General features: G+C 39.9%; 1 protein-coding gene and 1 pseudogene across 1 annotated transcript in view; both read left to right on the top strand.

Annotated features, from left to right (window-relative positions):
* Positions 1 to 19,284, top strand: part of SLC26A8 (solute carrier family 26 member 8) — a 76,701-nt gene that overhangs the window by 40,722 nt on the left and 16,695 nt on the right. The window contains exons 7-9 of the mRNA XM_072730918.1: positions 10,828 to 10,975; positions 12,600 to 12,713; positions 18,114 to 18,191. Of these exons, the coding sequence (XP_072587019.1) occupies positions 10,828 to 10,975; positions 12,600 to 12,713; positions 18,114 to 18,191 (340 nt within the window). The remainder of the gene's footprint in view (positions 1 to 10,827; positions 10,976 to 12,599; positions 12,714 to 18,113; positions 18,192 to 19,284) is intronic.
* Positions 1,686 to 7,954, top strand: LOC112914121 (large ribosomal subunit protein eL18-like; annotated as a pseudogene).

Raw genomic sequence — 19,284 nt, 5'->3', positions numbered from 1 at the left:
CACTTTATAAAAGTATTATAGCTGTTTAAGGGAGAAGGAATTCTAGAATTAAGACATCACCATTAAGGGATATTAGTGTATCATCTGTTAACATCACAAAAAGACATAATAACAAACTATTAGAAAGAGAAATTAAGAAAACAATCCCATTTACAATTGCATGAAAAAAAATTGCATAAATTTAACCAAGGAGGTGAAAGATATGTACCCTGAAAACTATAAGACATTGATGAAAAATTTAAAAAGACACAAATGGAAAAATATTCCATTCTCATGGATTGAAAGAATTAATATTGTTAAAGTGTTCATACTACTCAGAGCAATCTACAGATTCAATGCAATTCTATCAAAATCCCAATAGTATTTTTCACAGAAATAGAAAAATCTTTTATTTTAGATTTGTTTATTTATTCTAGAGAGAGAGCACAAGCACAAGTAGGGGTAGAGACAGAGGGAAAGAACCCTAAGTAGACTCCCCACAAAGTGCAGAACCCAACATAGGGCTCAATCCCAACCCTGAGATCATGACCTGAGCAGAAGGCAGATGCTTAACCAACTGAGCCACCCAGGCACTCTCTAAAATGAGAGTCATTATAGTTTTTTAAAAAGACAATTAGACATTGTGTGCCTCCTGACAAAAGTATACACCACCACCTGTGAACTATTTTTGCCCAAAAAAACCTATCCTGGGCAGCCCGGGTGGCTCAGTGGTTTAGTGCTGACTTCCGCCCAGGGCGATCCTGGAGACCCCGGATCAAGTGCGGGGTGGGGCTCCCTGCATGGAGCCTGTTTCTCCCTCTGCCTGTGTCTCTGCCTCTCTCTCTCTGTTTCTCATGAATAAATAAATACAATCTTTAAAAACATTAGCAACAGCTTTTGTTGCAGGGTAGAAAAATAAGAATATGGAACAAGAACCTACAACTTGAAAGAGATTTAAAAGACCTTAGCAACCAACTGTAACATATAGGCCTTATTTGGATTCTAATTTGAACAAACTGTAAAACATATGTTTATGAGACATTTGGGAAATTTTGAACATTAATTGTATATTTGATAATATTGATAAACTGGTAATAATCTTTTGGTGTATATCTTTTGGATGGGTACACTAAATGTTTACAATTAAAAATACATAATGCCTTGTATTCACTTCAAAATAATCTTGAAATAGACAGTGGGTAGGAGTACAAATGAAATAAGATTGATTATAAATTAAGTGTTGAAAGTGAATGATGGGTACCTAAGAACTCTATACCATCCTTTCTTCTTTTGTAAGTATTTGGAAATTTCCCATTTTAAAAATAAATTACCAAATATTTGTGAGTGGTATTCAATGATGTGTCCATATGAAGGGAACCAAAAACGGTCTCTGACTCCTAAGAAGTCAGCCTAAAACTGACCATACAAGAAGCTGACTTCTATACTCTGGACAACAGAGTGAAATTCCTAAACCCATACACAAACAAACATCCATTCCTACAAGATAATGTTTAATTCTCCGAGCAGCAATCTGATAGTAATACTGACAAAAAAAAAAAAATATATTGTCTTAACGAGAGTTTCTTAGTTAACAATATGGTGGGAGATATACCTGGGAAGAAGTTCTAGTCATGGTTATGAGATTGGCAGTGTTTTACATGGTGTGATCTTAGTAGAAATTGTATGTATTGACTTAATAGAATTAGATGGCCACGACTACGAGAAATATGGACAAGTCTCAACATTCTGATGACCTCATAACAACGGGAGGTTAGAGAGGAGTTGAGGAGATGGTGGAATAGGAAGCATGAGGAATCTCTCTCCCTACCTAGACAAAAATTGTACCTGCAGAATGTGTCTGATATAACTATTTTGTAACTCTGTAGCCTATTGAATCAGGCCTGTAACTTCCAGGGGAAGGCATAGATGATAATTGTAATTAATTTCAGTAAATTTCAGCATGTAGCACAATGCAGCTACCATCCCCAAACCCAGCTTTATGGCAGGCAACTGTGCAGATGTTTCCTGGAGCAACTTGTACACTGCTCGCGGGAGCAAACATGGGCAAAGAAGACCCTGTCCTCCAAATTTTGGGGATCTTTGCTCTCATTGCTGATTGCTGCTTCTGATCACAGGGATGCAGACAAAAAAGCAAACAGCCATTGTCGTTGCACCTCACTCCCATTGTTGCAAGTCCCTCCCCCTCTGGCAAAAGTGAATTCCAAGGGTTTTTAAGGTCTAGCACCTCTTTTTTTTCTTCTTTGTATCTCTCTCCCCCCCCCCACCCCTTTGGAAGTCATACACTAAAGATCAGGACATTAAAAAATAATTGCATATATAGGAAAATTAGAAAGTAACCACACATGCAGAGAAAAGCATAGAAAAGCCCTGAGAAAAACTTAAGTTTATACATCAGGCTTATCCTTGGCACAAAAACAACCTACAATAACAACAACGATAGGGCAGCCCTGGTGGCACAGCAGTTTGGCGGCGCCTGCAGCCTGGGGTATGATCCTGGAGATCCGAGATCGAGTCCCACATCGGGCTCCCTGCATGGAGCCTGCTTCTCCCTCTGCCTGTGTCTCTGCCTCTGTGTGTGTGTGTGTGTGTGTGTGTGTGTGTGTGTGTCTATGAATAAATAAATAAAATCTTAAAAAAAATAAAATAAACCTTAAAAAAAACAACAACAATAAAACAATTACCAAAAAAAAGCAAACCCTGGGAATGAGAAGAATCTGATTTCCAGAGTTACCACATTATTAGATTCAAATATACAACGTTCAACAAAAATCTGAAGGTATATAAAGGAACAGGAAGTATGGCTCACTCAAAAGAAAAAAGAAACAGCAGCAGCAACAATTGCCCTGAAAAAAGACCTGATGGCCAACCTACTAGACCAAGACCACTTGTATTTAAAATACTTAAAGACCTAAAGGAAAATGTGGAAAAAAATCAAGAAAACAATGTATGACCAAAATGGAAATACTGATATAGAGATAGAAAACTGAAAAAGAAACTAAAAAGAAGTTATGGAGCTAAGAAGTACAATAACTGAAAGGAAAATTTACTAGAGGAATTCAAAACCAGATTTGAGCACTCAGAAGAAAGAAACAGTGAACTTGAAGATAAGATAATGGAAATTACTGAGTCTGAGGAACGGGAGGAAAAAAGATTAGAGAAACGTGAACAGAGTCTTAAGGACCTATGGGATGCCATCAAACAGAGCAACATAAATTTTATGTGAGTCTCAGAAGAAGAGAAAAAGAAAGGGATGGGAACAAATGTGAGAAAAAATGGCTGAAAAGTTCCCAAATTTGATGAAAGACATGTATGTAAACGTCTAAGTCCAACAAATTCCTTGTAAGAGAAACTCAAAGAGACCCATACCTAGATACATAACCAAACTTCAAAAAGAAAGAGAATCTTGAAAGCCAAAACAGAGGTGACTCATCATACACAAGGGCTTATCGATAAAGTAACAGATTTCTCATCAGAAACTTTGAGGCCAGAATTCAATAGACCAACATATTCAAAGTGCAAGAGGGGCTCCTGGGTGACTCAGCAGTTGAGCATCTTCCTCCAGCTCAGAGCATGATCCTGGGGTCCCAGTATCAAGCCCCATATCAGGCTCCTCCTGGGGAGCCTGCTTCTCCCTCTGCCTATGTCTCTGCCTCTGTTTCTGTTTCTCATGAATAAATAAATAAAATCTTAAAAACAGGGCAGTCCAGGTGGCTCAGCGGTTTAGCGCCGCCTTTAGCCCAGGGCCTGATCCTGGAGACCGGGGATCGAGTCCCATGTTGGGCTCCCTGTATGGAGCCTGCTTCTCATTCTGCCTGTGTCTCTGCCTCTCTTTCTCTCTGTGTCTCTCATGAATAAATAAATAAATAAAACAAAATCTTTAAAAAAACAAAAAAACAAAGTGCTAAAAGAAAAACACTGTCAACCAAGCATCCTATATCCAGCAAAATTTTCCTTCAAAAGTGAAGGAGAAATTAAAGCATTCCCAGATAAACAAAAGCTGAGGGAGCTTATTACCACTGGATATGCCCTGCAAGACATGCTCAAGGGAGTTTTGCAGCATGAAATAAAAGGACATGAGAGAGTAGCTTAAAGCTGTATGAAGAAATAAATACCTCAATAAAGGTAAATACTGGTAAATTTATTTATTCTTTTTAAGGATTTTTATTTATTTATTCATGAGACACACACACACACACACACACACACACAGAGAGAGGCAGAAACACAGGCAGAGGGAGAAGCAGGATCCGTGCAGGGAGCATGACATGGGACTCAGTCCTGAGTCTCCAGGATCATGGCCTGGGCTGAAGGCAGTGCTAAACCGCTGAGCCATCCGGGCTGCCCAATACTGGTAAGTTTAAAAAGCTAGTATTGTTAACAATGGTTTTTAATTCCATATTTTATTTTTTACGTAATTTAAGAGACCAATGCATTTTTTTAAATTACTAGTTTGGGGGCACCTGAGTGCTTCAGTTGATTAAGTGTCTGCCTTCAGCTCAGGTCATGATCCTAGGGTCCTAGGATTGAGCTCTCTGTTTGGTGGGGAGTATGTCTTTCCCTCTCCCTCTTCTCCTCTTGCTTTTAGTCTCTCTCTTGCTCTCTCTCTCTCTCTCTCTCAAATAAATAAATAAAATCTTTTTTTAAAAAAAAATTACTAGATTTTGTTTTGAGGCACACAGTGTATTAAGGATATAATTTTGTGATATCAACAACCAAAAGGAGTGGGGATAGAGCCGTAACTAACCCCAGAGCAGAGATTTTGTACCTTATTGAAGTTAAGCTAGTATAAATTCAAACTAGTGTTATAACTCTAGGATGTTAAATGCAATACCCATGGTAACCACAAAGAAAATAACTATAGAATATACACAAAAGGAAATTAGAAAAGAATTTAAACATTTCACTATTAAAAAAATCAACTAAACACAAAAGAAGATTGTAATGGGAAATGAAGGTAATATAAAACTATAAGGCTTATAGAACACAAAGAGCAAAATAATAAGAGTAAGTTCCTCTGATTGGTAATTACGTTAGATGTAAATAGATTAAGCTATCCAACCAAAAGACAGAGATTGGCAAATTGGATAAAACACATGATCCAACTATATGCTGTCTGTAAGAGACACACTTTAGATCCAAAGACACAAGTAGGTTAAAAGTGAAAGAATGGGAAAAGATATTCCAAAAAAAAAGGGGGGGGGGAGATATTTCATGCAAATAGTAACCAAAAGAAAGCAGGACTGCTTATTCCAATATACCAATATTAGACAAAATCAATTTTAAATTTAAAAAGTTTACAAGAGACAAAGAAGGACATTGTATGTTATAAAAGGTCCAATACACCAAGAAATTAAAACAATTATGAGCATTTACACACCTAATGACAAACCATAAAAATACATGAAGCAAAAAAGGACAGAATCAAAGAAAGAAATAGAAAGTTCTACCAGAACGGTTGATGACTTTAATAACACACTTTTGTAATGGATAGAACAACGAGGCAGAAGATAAGAAAGGAGACAGAGGACTTAACCATTATGATAAGACCAACTAGATCTAACACACATATACAGAACACTCTACTCAACAACAATAACATACACATTCTTCTCAAGGGCACACAGGACATTTTCCAGGATAGACCACATGTTAGGTGACTAATTAAGTCTCAAAAGATTATAAAAGATAGATATCATGCAAAGTATCTTCTCTCACAACAATGAGATGAAGTCAGATCAATAATAAAAGTAAAATAAAAATTCACAAGTTTCTGGAAATTAACACACTCTTAAACAACAAATGGATCAAAGAAGTTACAGGAAAAATTAGAATGAAACAAACACACAATATACCACAATATATGGTACACAGAAAAAGCAGTGCTAAAGGGTAAATTTAAGCCAAAAACACTTATATTAAAAAAAAAAACAACAACAACGGGCAGCCCAAGTGGCTCAGCAGTTTAGCGCCGCCTTCAGCCCAGGGCCTGATCCTGAAGACCCGGGATCGAGTCCCACATTGGGCTACCTGCATGGAGCCTGCTTCTCCCTCTGCTTGTGTCTCTGCCTCTGTGTGTGTGTGTGTGTCTCTCATGAATAAATAAAATCCTTTTTTAAAAAATTAAAAATTAACAACAAGGAAGACCTCAAATCTACAACCTAACTTTACAACTTAAGGAAGTAGAAAACAGGAGAACAAACTAAACCCAAAGCTAGCAGAGGGAGGAAATAAAGATTAGAGCAAAGATATATGAAATAGAGAATAGAAAAACAATAGAGGAAATCAGTGAAACCAAAAGTTGGTTCATTAAAAAGATCAACAAAACTGACAAATATTTAGCTAGATGTACTAAGACAAAAAGGGAGACATATTAGAAATTAAAATGAGGATATCACTACCAATCCTACAGAAATAAAGAGTATTATAACAGAGTACTATGAACAACTATGGGCCAACAAATTTGATAACATAGATGAAATGGAAAATTTCTAGAAATACAAAGTCTACCAAGACAAAATCATGAAGAAACAAAATCCAAATAGACCTATAACTAGTAAGGAGATTGAATCAGTAATCAAAAATATCAGGTGCCTTCGTGGCTTAATTGGTTAAGTGTCTGCCTTTGGCTCAGGTCATGGTCCTGGGGTCCTGGGATAGAGTCCCACATTTGGGCTCCCTGCTCATCAGGGAGTCTGCTTCTCTCTCTCTGCCCTTCCCCCTGCTTGTTCTCTCTCTCTGTCTCTCTCTCTCTCTCTCTCTCTCTCTCTCTCCCCTCTCATTTTCTCTCAAATAAATCTTTCTTAAATAGTAATCAAAAATATCCTCACAAAGAAAAGCCTTAAACATGATGGCTTCATAGGTGAATTCTACAGGCATCTAAAGAACTAATACTCCTTTTCAAAATTTTCCAAAATATTGAAGAGTAGGAAACGCCTCCCAACTTATTCTATAAGGCCAGCATTACCCAGATACCAAAGCCAGACAAAGACACTACAAGAAAAGAAAACTTATGAACATTGATTAACAGTGATTACTAAAATCCTCAAAAAATAGCTAGCAAACCAAACTTAGCAGCATATTAAAAGGATTATACACCATGAACAAGTGAAATTTATTTCTAGAATGCAAGATGGTTCAACACACAAAACTAGATCAATATAATACACAACATTAACAGAAATGAAAGAATTAAAAGACTTAATTATGTCCCTTTGGCAAAATTCCAACACTCTTTCAAAATAAAAGCATGCAACAAACTAGGAATAGAAGGAAACTGATACAACATAACAAAAGCCATATGAAAAATCCACAGCATCTCTCTTTCCAGACCTGGCTGAGCAGGAGGCGCCATCCTGGGAATCGACATCCGCCACAACAGGACCGAAAGGTTGGGCGCAAGGAGCCCAAGAGCCAGGACATCTACCTGAGACTGTTGGTCAGGCTGTACAGGTTTCTGGCCAGATGAACCAACTCTACCTTTAACCAGGTTGTGTTGAAGAGGTTGTTCATGAGTCGCACCAACCAGCCACCTCTGTCCCTTTCCCGGATGATCCGGAAGATGAAACTGCCTGGCCAGGAAAACAAAACAGCTGTGGTTGTAGGAACCATAACGGATGATGTGCGTGTCCAGGAGGTGCCCAAGCTGAAGGTGTGTGCACTGCACGTGAGTAACCGTGCCCGGAGCCGCATCCTCAAAGCTGGAGGCAAGATCATCACCTTCGATCAGTTGGCCCTGGGCTCCCCTAAGGGTTGTGGCACCGTCTTACTCTCTGGTCCACGCAAGGGCCGAGAGGTGTACAGACACTTTGGCAAGGCCCCAGGAACCCCACACAGCCACACCAAACCCTACGTGAGATCCAAGGGCCGGAAGTTCGAGCGTGCCAGAGGCCGCAGGGCCAGCCGAGGCTACAAAAACTAACCCCAGATCCTGCCTTGTTATTAAAAAGATTTTGAATGCTAAAAAAAAAGAAAAGAAAAAAAAAAGAAAAAAGAAAAATCCACAGCAAACATCATATTCAATGGTAAAAGACTGAAAGCTTTTCCTCCAAGATCAGGACTAAGGCAAGGATGCCCATTATTACCACAACAATTCAATATAGGAGCAGCAATTCTAGCCAGAGCAATTAATCATGAAAAAGAAATAAGACATCCAAAATAGAAAGGAGGAAGTAAAATTATCTGTTTGCAGACAATATGATTTTATATGTAGAAACTCCTAAGATTCCCCACAAAAAAAATATTAGAACTATAATTAGAATTACAAATTTCACAAAGTAGGAGGATACAAAGTCAAAACACTAAAGTCAGTAGCTATTCCATACACAGATAGTGAACAATCTGAGAAAAAAATATGAAAACAGTTCCATTTACAATAGCATCAAATAATGAAAATACTTAGGAATTAACCAAGTAGATAAAAATTTTCTACAATGACAACTACAAAACACTGATGAAAGGAATTAAAGAGGACATAAATAAATGGAAATATACCCCATGTTCACAAATTGGAAGACTTAATATTGTTAAGGTATCAATAATACCAAAAGCAGAATACTGACTCAATTCAATCCTTATCAGAATCCCAGTGATGTTCTTCACAGAAATAAATTAAGCCCATCCTAAAATTCACATAGACTTTCAAGGAACCTTGAATAGCCAACGAAATCCTGAAAAAGAAGAACAAGCTGGAGGATGCACATTTCCTAATTTCAAAACTTACTACAAAACGATGGTGATCAAAACAGTGTGGTACCAACATAAAGACAGACATAGATCAATGGAATGGAATGGAGAGCCCAGAAATGAACCCTTGTATGTATACTCAAATGGCAAGCCTGCCAGGACCATTCAATGGGGAAATGACAATCTTTCAAATGATGCTGGGAAAACTGGATATCCACACACAAAAAAATTAAGTGGGATTCCTACCTGATCCTGTATGCAAAAATCAATTCAAAATATATCAAAGACCAGGCAGCCCGGGTGGCTCAGCAGTTTAGCGCCACCTTCAGCCAAGGGTGTGTGACCCTGTCCCATGTCGGGCTCCCTGTATGGAGCCTGCTTCTCCCTCTGCCTGTGTCTCTGCCTCTCTCTCTCTCTGTCTCTCATGAATAAATAAATAAAATCTTTAAAAATATATATTTATCAAAAACCTAAATGTAAAACCTAAAACTATAAAACTTTTAGAAGAAAACATAGAGCAAAAGCTTCATAACATTGGATTTGGCAATGATTAGATATGACATCAAAAGCACAGGAAATAAAAGAAAAAATAGACAAAAGAAAAACAGACAAAAATTCAAAATATGAATTGGATTTCATAAAAATTAAAAACTTGTATGCATCAAAGACACTACTGATAGAGTAAAAACACAAGCCACAGAATACGAGAAAATACTTGTAAATCATATGTCTGATAACAGATTAATATCCAAAGTATATAGAGAACTTCTAAAATCCAACAACAATGTGCTTGCTTCGGCAGCACATATACTAAAATCCAACAACAAAAAAGCAAACAACCTGTCTCAAAACATGGGGATAGGACTTGAATAGACATTTTCCCAAAGATATACAAATGGCCTATAAGCACATGATAAGATGTTCAATATCACGAATCATATGAGAATTGCAAATCAAAACTATAATGAGATACCACCTCATACCCATTTTGATGGCTACATATGCATATATACATATACATATATATGTGTATATATATATATACATATTTACAAAAGACAGAAAATAATCAGTGTTGATGAGGCAATAGATTTCTTTGTACGCTATTAGTATAAATGTGAAATGGTACAGCCACTATGGAAAGCAGCATGGCTTTTCCTCAAAAAATTAAAAATAGAATTACAATTCTATTTCTGGATATATACCCTCCTAATTTGAAAGCAGGGTCTTGAGTAGATATTTATGCACCCATGCTCATAATGCTCATAGCAGCATCATTCACAATAGCTAAAATGTGGAAGAAACCATAAGTGTCCATGAATGGATGTCCTCAAGGACATTATGCTAAGTGGACTAAGACAGTCACAAAAAACAGTGTATGATTCCACTTATATGCCTAGAGTACCAAATCATGGAGACAGGAAGGAGAATGGCTGTTGCCAAGGTCAGGGAAAGTGGAGACAGAGAGTTATTGGTTAATTGGATTAATAGAGTTTCAGTTTTAAAGAGTGAAAGACTGATGGGCGTGGATGATAGAGATGGTTGCACATTTATGAATGTACTTACCATCACTGAATGGCACACTTAAAAATAATTAAGATGATAGATTCCATGTTACGCATATTTACCACAGTACAAAGAAGTTGGGGGAACTTCTGTACAAAGAAGTACAAAGCTACAGGAGGGAAGGTATGGGTAGAATTGGAAGTAATTTGTACAAAGGAAAGCGACTAAAATTATACCCTGAAGGATTTGAGTGTGACAAGAATGGAGTCCATTGAGCTTTTTAGCTCTAAAGCATCTCAGACATGCTATTTGCCCATTGTTTATCCACTGGTACAGTCTCTGACAGCGTAAATGAGCCATTTTCTATCAATCTCTATGGCTTGCCTGTCCTGTTTGTTGCTATTGCTACATGGCAAAAATTGACCTGGAAAATAGCAGAGATATTCTCACGATAGCTTTTGTAACCTGGTTGGGTTTGCTTGCAGTTTCCGCAGGCTGCTGCCTCAGTTGCCTTTCTTATCTCTTATTGTTATTTTTGAAAAAGGATAGGGCCGCCCACCCCACATGATAAGGCTGGAGTGGGGGAGGGGCCAACCAGCTGTTCTGCTATCTAGGAATGATTCCATCATTTTATTCCAGCTTCCTGTTTCCTGTGACGCCAGATTTGAACATTCTTCATGAACTTATTTTAGAAGCTTTCTCCTTAGCTCTAGTGAGCTCCTCTCTGCTCATATTTTTGGGCAAGAAGATTGCCAGTTACCATAACTACCATGTGAATTCCAACCAGGTGAGATGACAGGCCTTCCTATTATTTCCTCTGACCCTTAAGGGTTTGTTCCCTGATCTGAGCCTCCTAACACGAAGACTGCATTCTTTGTAATCAGAGAGTCAGTGGGACCATAATCTGAATTATAATTACCAAAGGATTTTTGAGGAGTGTGGCATGCTTAACTTTGAAGTCACTTAAATTAACATGAGTGTTATTCCCCCAAAACAGCTATGATGTAGGGAGGCAAGACGATAACATATGGTATCGTGTCGTTAAGCTAGCAGAACTCTTCTCCTCTTAATTTTATCTTTCTTTCCAAGTCCTCAGGAGTCAACCACATACTGAGGCGCAATAAGAAATGTTAGGGAAAGTAAAAAACAGGCTACTAACATAATTACATTGCTCTCCCAGAAACAGTCCTACTTTGTTTGTTTAATCTCCCCACTATTCTAAGTAAGGCCCTTTTCCTAGTACTCCAAAGAGAGTACGGAAGCCAGAGGTGTCCCACTTTGATTTTGAGATAGTATAGAAGGGAGAGCGAAAAAATAGTACTGTTTCCCTCTGCTGTTCTAAGTTCCGTAATCATGTGAAAGGGAATAATACGACAAAAAGTGATGAAGTTTTGGAATACAGGTGAGGTCCGGAGCCGACGACCAAGAAAGAATTGTTGAGAGATCTTTGGTGCAAAATGATGGTTTTATTAAAGCAGGGAGACAGGGGGCATCCCGGGTGGCTCAGTAGTTTAGCGCCACCTTCAGCCCAGAGTGTGATCCTGGAGACCTGGGATAGAGTCCCAGGTCGGACTCCCTGCATGGAGTCTGCTTCTCTGTCTGCCTGGGTCTCTCTCTCTCTCTCTCTCTCTCTCTCTCTGTGTCTCTCATGAATAAATAAATAAAATCTTTAAAATATATATTAAAAAGCAGGGGAAAGGACTGGTGGGCAGGAAGAGAGCTGCTGCCCCAGGCCTGTGAGGAGTGGCTAATTATATACGTGGGAGTTGGGAGGTGGTTAGGGATAGGGTAAGTGTCTAAGGGATTTTGGAAGCAAGGTTTCCAGGACCTTGAGGGGGCCAGCTGTTGTTGAGAAAAGGTCACTTATTACTGTCTAATAAATCCTGAGTCATGAGACCCTTCAGATGTGTATGAGTGGGCCATGTGCTTGAGGGGTGGTTGCCAACATGTATCCTGGGGGTTTAGAGATAAAGGAAATTTTTAAAGGAATTTTTATATGTTAAAGTAGGCTTACAGGATCCTGGGGGTCAGGCTAAGGTTGCCTTATGCCCTTAGCAAAGTACAAACATTGAGGCTGTTGGGTCCATAGAGGAATGTCCCTTTCCCTGTTTCAGGGACTTGTCAATGTGCTTTGTCCTCAGCTAATCCTCTGTTGCCTCATCAAAAAGTTCATTCCTTACTTTGAAAAAGTACTTTTCTTATGATGGCTAGCTAAAATGAAGATTCAAGTTAATCGAGGAATCAGATTCACTCTCCTTTTGTTCTTTCTAAGAATATTTCAGTGTGGTCTGAAGTGATGGAAACAATTTTATCATCATACATAAAGAAATAGACAGTATACCTTGAGTTCCAACTCAAACCTGCACTCTTGAACAACCAGTGTGCCAAATGTGTTCACCATTTCTTTACAGGATTTAATAGCCATCGGCCTTTGCAATGTCGTCAGCTCATTTTTCAGATCTTGTGTGTTTACTGGTGCTATTGTCAGGACTATTATCCAAGATAAGTCTGGAGGAAGACAACAGGTATGTTAGAATAGAATTTTCTCTCTAATATAAAAACGTATCTATTCATAACCTTCTATCTATAATACCCTTCACAAGGGCAGCCCAGGTGGCTCAGCAGTTTAGCGTCACCTTCAGTCCAGGGCGTGATCCCGGAGATTCGGGATCGAGTCCTGTGTTGGGCTCCCTGCATGGAGCCTGTTTCTCCCTCTGCCTGTGTCTCTGCCTCTCTCGCTCTCTCTGTCTCTATGAATAAATATATAATAGCCTTCACATAAGAGTATTTTATTAATTTGATCCAGTTGCTGCTTTATTTTTTTTTTTAAGATTTATTTATTTGAGAGAGAGAACGAGAGAGAGCATGAGCAGAGGGGAGGGGCAAAGGGAGAGGGAGAAGTCAATTCCCTGCTGAGCAAGGAGCCCAACCAGGGGTGGGGGTGGAGGCAAGGGCTCAATTCCAGGATCCTGAGATCATGACCTGAGCCAAAGGCAGACACTTAACTGACTGAGCCACCCAGGCGCCCCATGTTGCTGCTTTAATGTTATGTTTGTTAGGGAAGATCTCTTGGAAGAACTTGGATTTCACGCTTGCCTAAATTTTTGCTTAGACTTTTGTCTTAAAAGCCATTTGTCAACGTAGGACTTGAAAGTCATTTTCTATAGAAATATTATTCTACATGAAAAGTGTCTATGTATTAGCCTGTAAAAAAACATTTCCGTGTAACATCCTGCAAATAATAATATTCAGGTAAACTAACCATCACCTCTTAACATTGTTTTCTGTGGAAGGATATATAGCCAGTTCTTGTCTGGGAAAGCCATAATACAACTGTCTCCATCCTTGCTGCAGAACTAGGAAATTTCCTAGCTTCCTTAAGGGGCATGGTAAGAGGCTTTCATGATGGAGAGTAAGTCCTTTGTCTAGATGAGCCTCGGGAATTTATGACCATTCTTCCTGTGAATGTAAGCAAATTATCTAGGTCAGATTCTCTTCAGGTATGCTGAATTAATAAACTAAATGTGTGGGTCAGAGGGGAGAGAGAATTGGAGGATGATGACAGAGAAGGCTCTGAAGGCCAACTGTCTGTCTAATTGCAAGCATGAGATTTTTCTAAGTCCAGTGTCCACAGGTTCTGAACTGACTGGATACAAATTCCAGCTCTACCACATGGGAGGTGCCCCTGCTCAGCTACGCAGCATGATGAAATGTCAGAGATCTGTCAGAATCAAAACTGGAGTGAGCCCAGAGGATGGGTCAGGATTCAGAGGGCAAAGAAACATTGATGGAAGTCAACAACGAGCCTAGGCCACAGATACGTGGTAGAAATTGAAGTGTCAGACGAATAGTCACTACACTTTAATGGCAGAAGAGAAATTGTCTCCGTCTTTGGGTAAATGGAGGTAAAATGTAAGGTGAAAGCCAATAAAAGTCAGAAGGGATAAAAGCTTGGGTCTAGAGTAAGACCCTGTCATGTCACTTCACGTGGACCATTTTGTCATAGAGCTTCAGCCAGACATGCTGGCCTGTAAGGTGTAGTAGTCCTTTTCCACCACCATTTGACAGAAAGAAAGAAGATGGGCTATGTTAAAAAGAAGGATGTTCTCTGTACGTGTACACAAATGTTGAAGTCAAAACAAGAGGATTTCATGATAAGAAGTAGAAATGGACAGGGCACCTGGGTGGCTCAGTTGGTTAGGCATGTGCTTTTGGGTCAGTCATGATCTCAGGGTCCTAGGATGGAGCCCTCCATCAGGGTCCCTGCTCAGCAAGGAGCCTGCTTCTCCTTCTCCTTCTACCCCTCCCCCCTGCTCTCTCAAATAAAATAATTAAATCTTTTTTCAAAACTTTATTTATTTATTTTTAAAGATTTTATTTTTTTGTTTAAGATTTTATTTATTCATTAGAGACAGACAGAGAGAGAGAGAGAGAGAGGCAGAGACACAGGCAGAGGGAGAAGCAGGCTCCACACAGGGAGCCCGATGTGGGACTCAATCCCAGGACTGCAGGATCACGCCCTGGGCTGAAGGCAGGCACTAAACTGCTGAGCCACCCAGGGATCCCCCTGTTTTCAAAAATTTAAAAAAAGAAGGGGAAATGGCCATCCCAGACACTAGTCCCCACTAACTTTTAACAACATGCTTTGTTTATTCAGTAGGTAAGTGTAACATAAATTTAGGAAGAAATGGTGCACACAGTTGGAAAAAAACTAAATCACAGGGCAAGTAACATTAAGTGCAGAATAAGTCTTATAATTTCAAGTGCCATAAATACTACAAAAAGGAGAAGGATGGAGGAAGTGGACTTCTGTGGATCATTGAAAGAAGGTTAGGATATGTATAGATGGCAGGAAGGAAGAAGCCTGAGTTGTGTTTAGCCTGTCAGACAAAGTGCCCGCTTCAAAGACAGCCTGTGGCTCTCATTCTATTTTCTGCTCCTACATTGTTCTCCTGGGGTAGCACATTCCCCTAATCAATGACTCTCCCTGGGGGGCCACGACACTTCACGGAGGGGCCCGGTGTTCTCCTAGGAATGCTGGTCAACCCTTCCCTGAAACCCTGATTTGCCTGATAAATCACTGATTGGAGCAGAGAATGCTGCTGGCCCCTGGCCCTGGAGGCAGGCACTGGAGCTCACCAGCCTCCACTCAGAGTTTCTGATCTGGACAACTAAAGGCCTCTGAGACTCACTTGGCCTTCTTCATCCCACAGCAGTGGGGTACTCTCTCTATCCCTTCTCTTTGGGGACTTTTGAATCACTTTGCCTGAGAACACTCTCAGTTCTCTGAAGTTCCTCAGGACTATAGGAAAGAGAAGCTAGGAGCTGGCTCTGTACCTCTCAGACCTGACTTGCCACCAAAGACTCCTTTACTTTTTTAATCTGGCGTTAATACAAACTGTGTATATGTATCTGTTTGCTTGTCTAGAACCCTTTGTCTTCACTGGTTGCAGCAAAACCTACTGGCTTCTTCCAGCCATGGTCTGGGCCTATAGTGTTGGTAGGCCATGGCAGAGGGGATATGAAGAGCCCTAGACCTGTGGCCAGGTCTGTCCCCCACTCCGTCTTCCAGCTCATCTCGTTCTGACCACTGGGTTTCCCTGTTCTGCATGATTCTGTTCCTTTTGTTCCCTGCTTTCCGAGGACTGGCCTTCTTGCCATGTCCCCAGGTTCTCAAAACTGCTTTAAAGATTATTATAAAAGAAAGAGATTATAAAAGAAAGAAGTGTGCCTATCTTTTTAGAGGAAGCAAATGGGCCAGTTGGAGAAAGCCTAGATCTTGGAACCAGCCAGTCAGTCAGGTAGATTGAAACCTGACTCAGTGGTTCCTAGATGTGTGGCCTTGGGCAAGTTACCTTGGTTTTTGAGGCTCTAGTCCTCATCTATACAATGGGGATAAAGATATCTTTTCAGTTATGAGAATTAAATTAGGTGATAATAATGCCTATTGCAGTGCCTGTCACTTAAGAGGTTCAAAAATCATAGCTTCTACCCCCAGGTCTCTAGGGTCCTGGCCAGTGCTTGGCAATCTACTTTTTGACTTCATAGAACCTACTCTGTATGGAGTAATTGGTGTCTGAGGGTCTGCGTGTCAATCGTGGCTGTGGCTTGTGGGAATTCACAGTACCTTGAATTCCCAAGGAGAAGGCAGGGTCAGTTTTGGTCAAGAAAACCTGGGAAAATGATGGAAAATGAGAGCAGAATAGCAAAATATACATGAGATGTAAAGTTCTACATGCTTGCTGTCTTTAGATCTTGTTCAGACACTGAGTATGAGATTCTGAGAGCCATCAAGCATCCTCCTAAAGGCCCAATGCCACCAGGATGGCCCTCTGATCCCAAAGCCCACTCCTTTGCCTGCACAGCCAAGGAAGACATAGTTAATTGGCAGGCCTCCCAACCCTCTCTCGGGAGCAAATTTTATGGGATTCAGTGTCTGATTTGTATTCATTTAAATCTAGGTTTTATGCAGCTTTTTTTTTTTTTAGCATTTGCATATCTTTGTTTCCTTCAATCAGAAGAACTTGGAGAAAAGAGGTGTTAGGTAGGTCAAGCCTAGCGAGGGACACCAAAAAAAAAAAAAAAAAAAAAAACTAAACCAGACAAAAACAAAACAAATAACAACAAAAAAGAAGTGGTAGAAGGGAAAAGTCCTGATATATTTTCCTATGCTAATTAAAGTAGTTTTTCTATAGTGCCAACAAAGACCATCCAAAGGGAGACACTTACACTAGATCCAGCCACAGGCTGATGTGTACATTGGCTGGAGGAGCTTATGGTCTCAATTACCTGTTTCAGTTCTACAGGGTATAAAATGTTTGTCCTTAGAACTTCCTGAGTTTCCATTGTAGTGGTCCATTTTCCCAAATCCTTTCAACACTACCATCACACGGTGTCATTTACAAAGCAGCTAGGATGAGAAGGAAGGAAGTAGGAAATTGCTTTCCTTGCTATCACTCTCAGTGATTCATTTGTATGCAGACAGCAGTGAGCTGCAAGAGGGAATGGTTTAGTTTGAGGGACTCCCATAGTTCTTGCTTATATATGCCATCGTTCCAATATGTGGTTTGTTTTATTCTCCCCCACATTCATCCCTCAACGCAATGGGACATTATACTGTGTTGTATCAGTATATGTTCTAAGGGGCTTAAATGATGGAAATTTATCCATAGAGGACATAGTAAATTCAAGACTATATCCAGAGAGCCTTGAGACTTTACAGGGAACTATGTCACCCAGCTTGCCATCTGTAGTTGCCAATCAGAACCACTCTTTACCAAGCACCCCTGAGCCCAGTCATCCACCCAGCTAGAATAGGACCCAGAATTGCATTCTGCAGCTCCAACTCACATTCGTAAATTTTTTTTTATGGCAATGAAGCAGAGAAAAACTGAAGTAGGAACATCAGAAATGATTATCATTGCATTTTTAAGGTGAAACGCTACTGACGCTTTAAGGAAGCTATCCAAGCTCCAACAAGGAAGTGAGGGGTGAGGTATTTACTGATAGGGGAAGTGGGACAGTTTGGATTTGGAGGCTGACAGTGTTGAGTCTACTGAGGTTTTTCTAGAGTGTTCCAGGAGGAGTTAAAAGTTGGGAAGAAATGCAAGCCTGACCTTAGGAGACTCCAGATTCACAGCGCAAAGCGAGGGCAATAAAGATTCAAATACCCAAGAAAATTTTGCACTTTTCGGAAAACCTTCATGCATTCATTCAACCAGCATTTCTTGAGTACCTAGTGTATGTTTAGCACTTTGACAATACCTGAAAATGTCAGTTCAACAAAAATGCACTTATGCTGGATGGTTACATGCAACTCCTTTTAAGACAAAAATAACATGCTTCTCACCAAGCAGAGGCCTCAGTTGCAGACAGGGACCAATACGTTCCTGATGGTCTCTCTCCAACTGGCTCTGTCTCCTCAGTTTGCATCTCTGGTAGGCGCAGGTGTGATGCTGCTCCTCATGGTGAAGGTGGGACGTTTTTTCAACGAACTGCCAAATGTAAGTAGAATTAATAAATAACTGAGTGAAGAAACATCCGATCTCCAGATTGCATCCTGGTGGGGCATTCACCTTGTCCCCAGTGGTCACCCTGTCCTCCCATTCCTTTCCTTTAAAATAATAGCATCTACTTCACAGGATTGGGAGTTAAATAAGGTAACGTTTATAATATAGAGAGAACAGTGTTGTACTAATCATCAGTGCTCAAAAAATATTAGGTATTATAGTTACTATTCTCATTCTCATTAATCTTCTTTTTATTGCATAAGCTATAAAGTAAGTTTTATAAGTAGGGATTCAGTTAAAGATGACCAAAATAGACTTCAGATGCCAGAACGCCCCTCACCGACTCAGGCTTGGAAACTCATTCTGTATTCATGCCATCTGTTTTCCTAAGATGTTTCCAGAAGGCCTTGTTCTGCATTCATATGAACTCAATCCCCTATTACTGCCTCTCTGCCTTGTGATCAGTTTACATTAGAAAGCAGGCTCTCAAAGTTGAGTTTTAACTCTGTTCAGCTGAGACACCTCTATAGACTTATGTGCCATTCCTTCCCTTTGTGAGAGACTGATCACCTTGCATTTAGAGATGCCAGGTATGTTGATTATCGGCTGTAATCAATTTGTTCTTTGTTACAATACAGATCAAAGCTCAGTGGGTATAATTTCCTTTTAAATTTCTTTAATGTTCCTGTTAGCCACTTTTAGATAGTACGAAGGGAGGTGGGAGGAGGTTTCATGACTGGTGGAACAGCTTGGTTACACACTGAGGTGGCAATCCCTGAAGCCGGAGTGTTTGCCAATGTTATCCCCATCCTTTTGAACACCTCTCCCACCTGGTGAATATCAGGTTTCAGAAGAGCAGGACCACCTCAAGGCTCCTGCTGCCTTCAGCTCTTGTGATTCAGAGCTCTTGGAACTCTGCCCCAGAATCTATGCATAGAAGGTGGGATTAAGCTTGTATGTATCACACAAGCTGTCCTCTGATTCCCAGCAGAAGTCATCTCCAGAATTTAGCTTATTTAGCACCTTTGGTGCTATAATTCTTAGTGTCTATTTTAGGAGGGCCACTCACTAGTTTACTTTGAACAGT

Source organism: Vulpes vulpes, chromosome 1, assembly GCF_048418805.1.
Source record: "Vulpes vulpes isolate BD-2025 chromosome 1, VulVul3, whole genome shotgun sequence".
Taxonomy (NCBI): domain Eukaryota; kingdom Metazoa; phylum Chordata; class Mammalia; order Carnivora; family Canidae; genus Vulpes; species Vulpes vulpes.
Note: the sequence above shows the minus strand (reverse complement) of the source record. Positions and strands in the feature narration are given on the sequence as shown.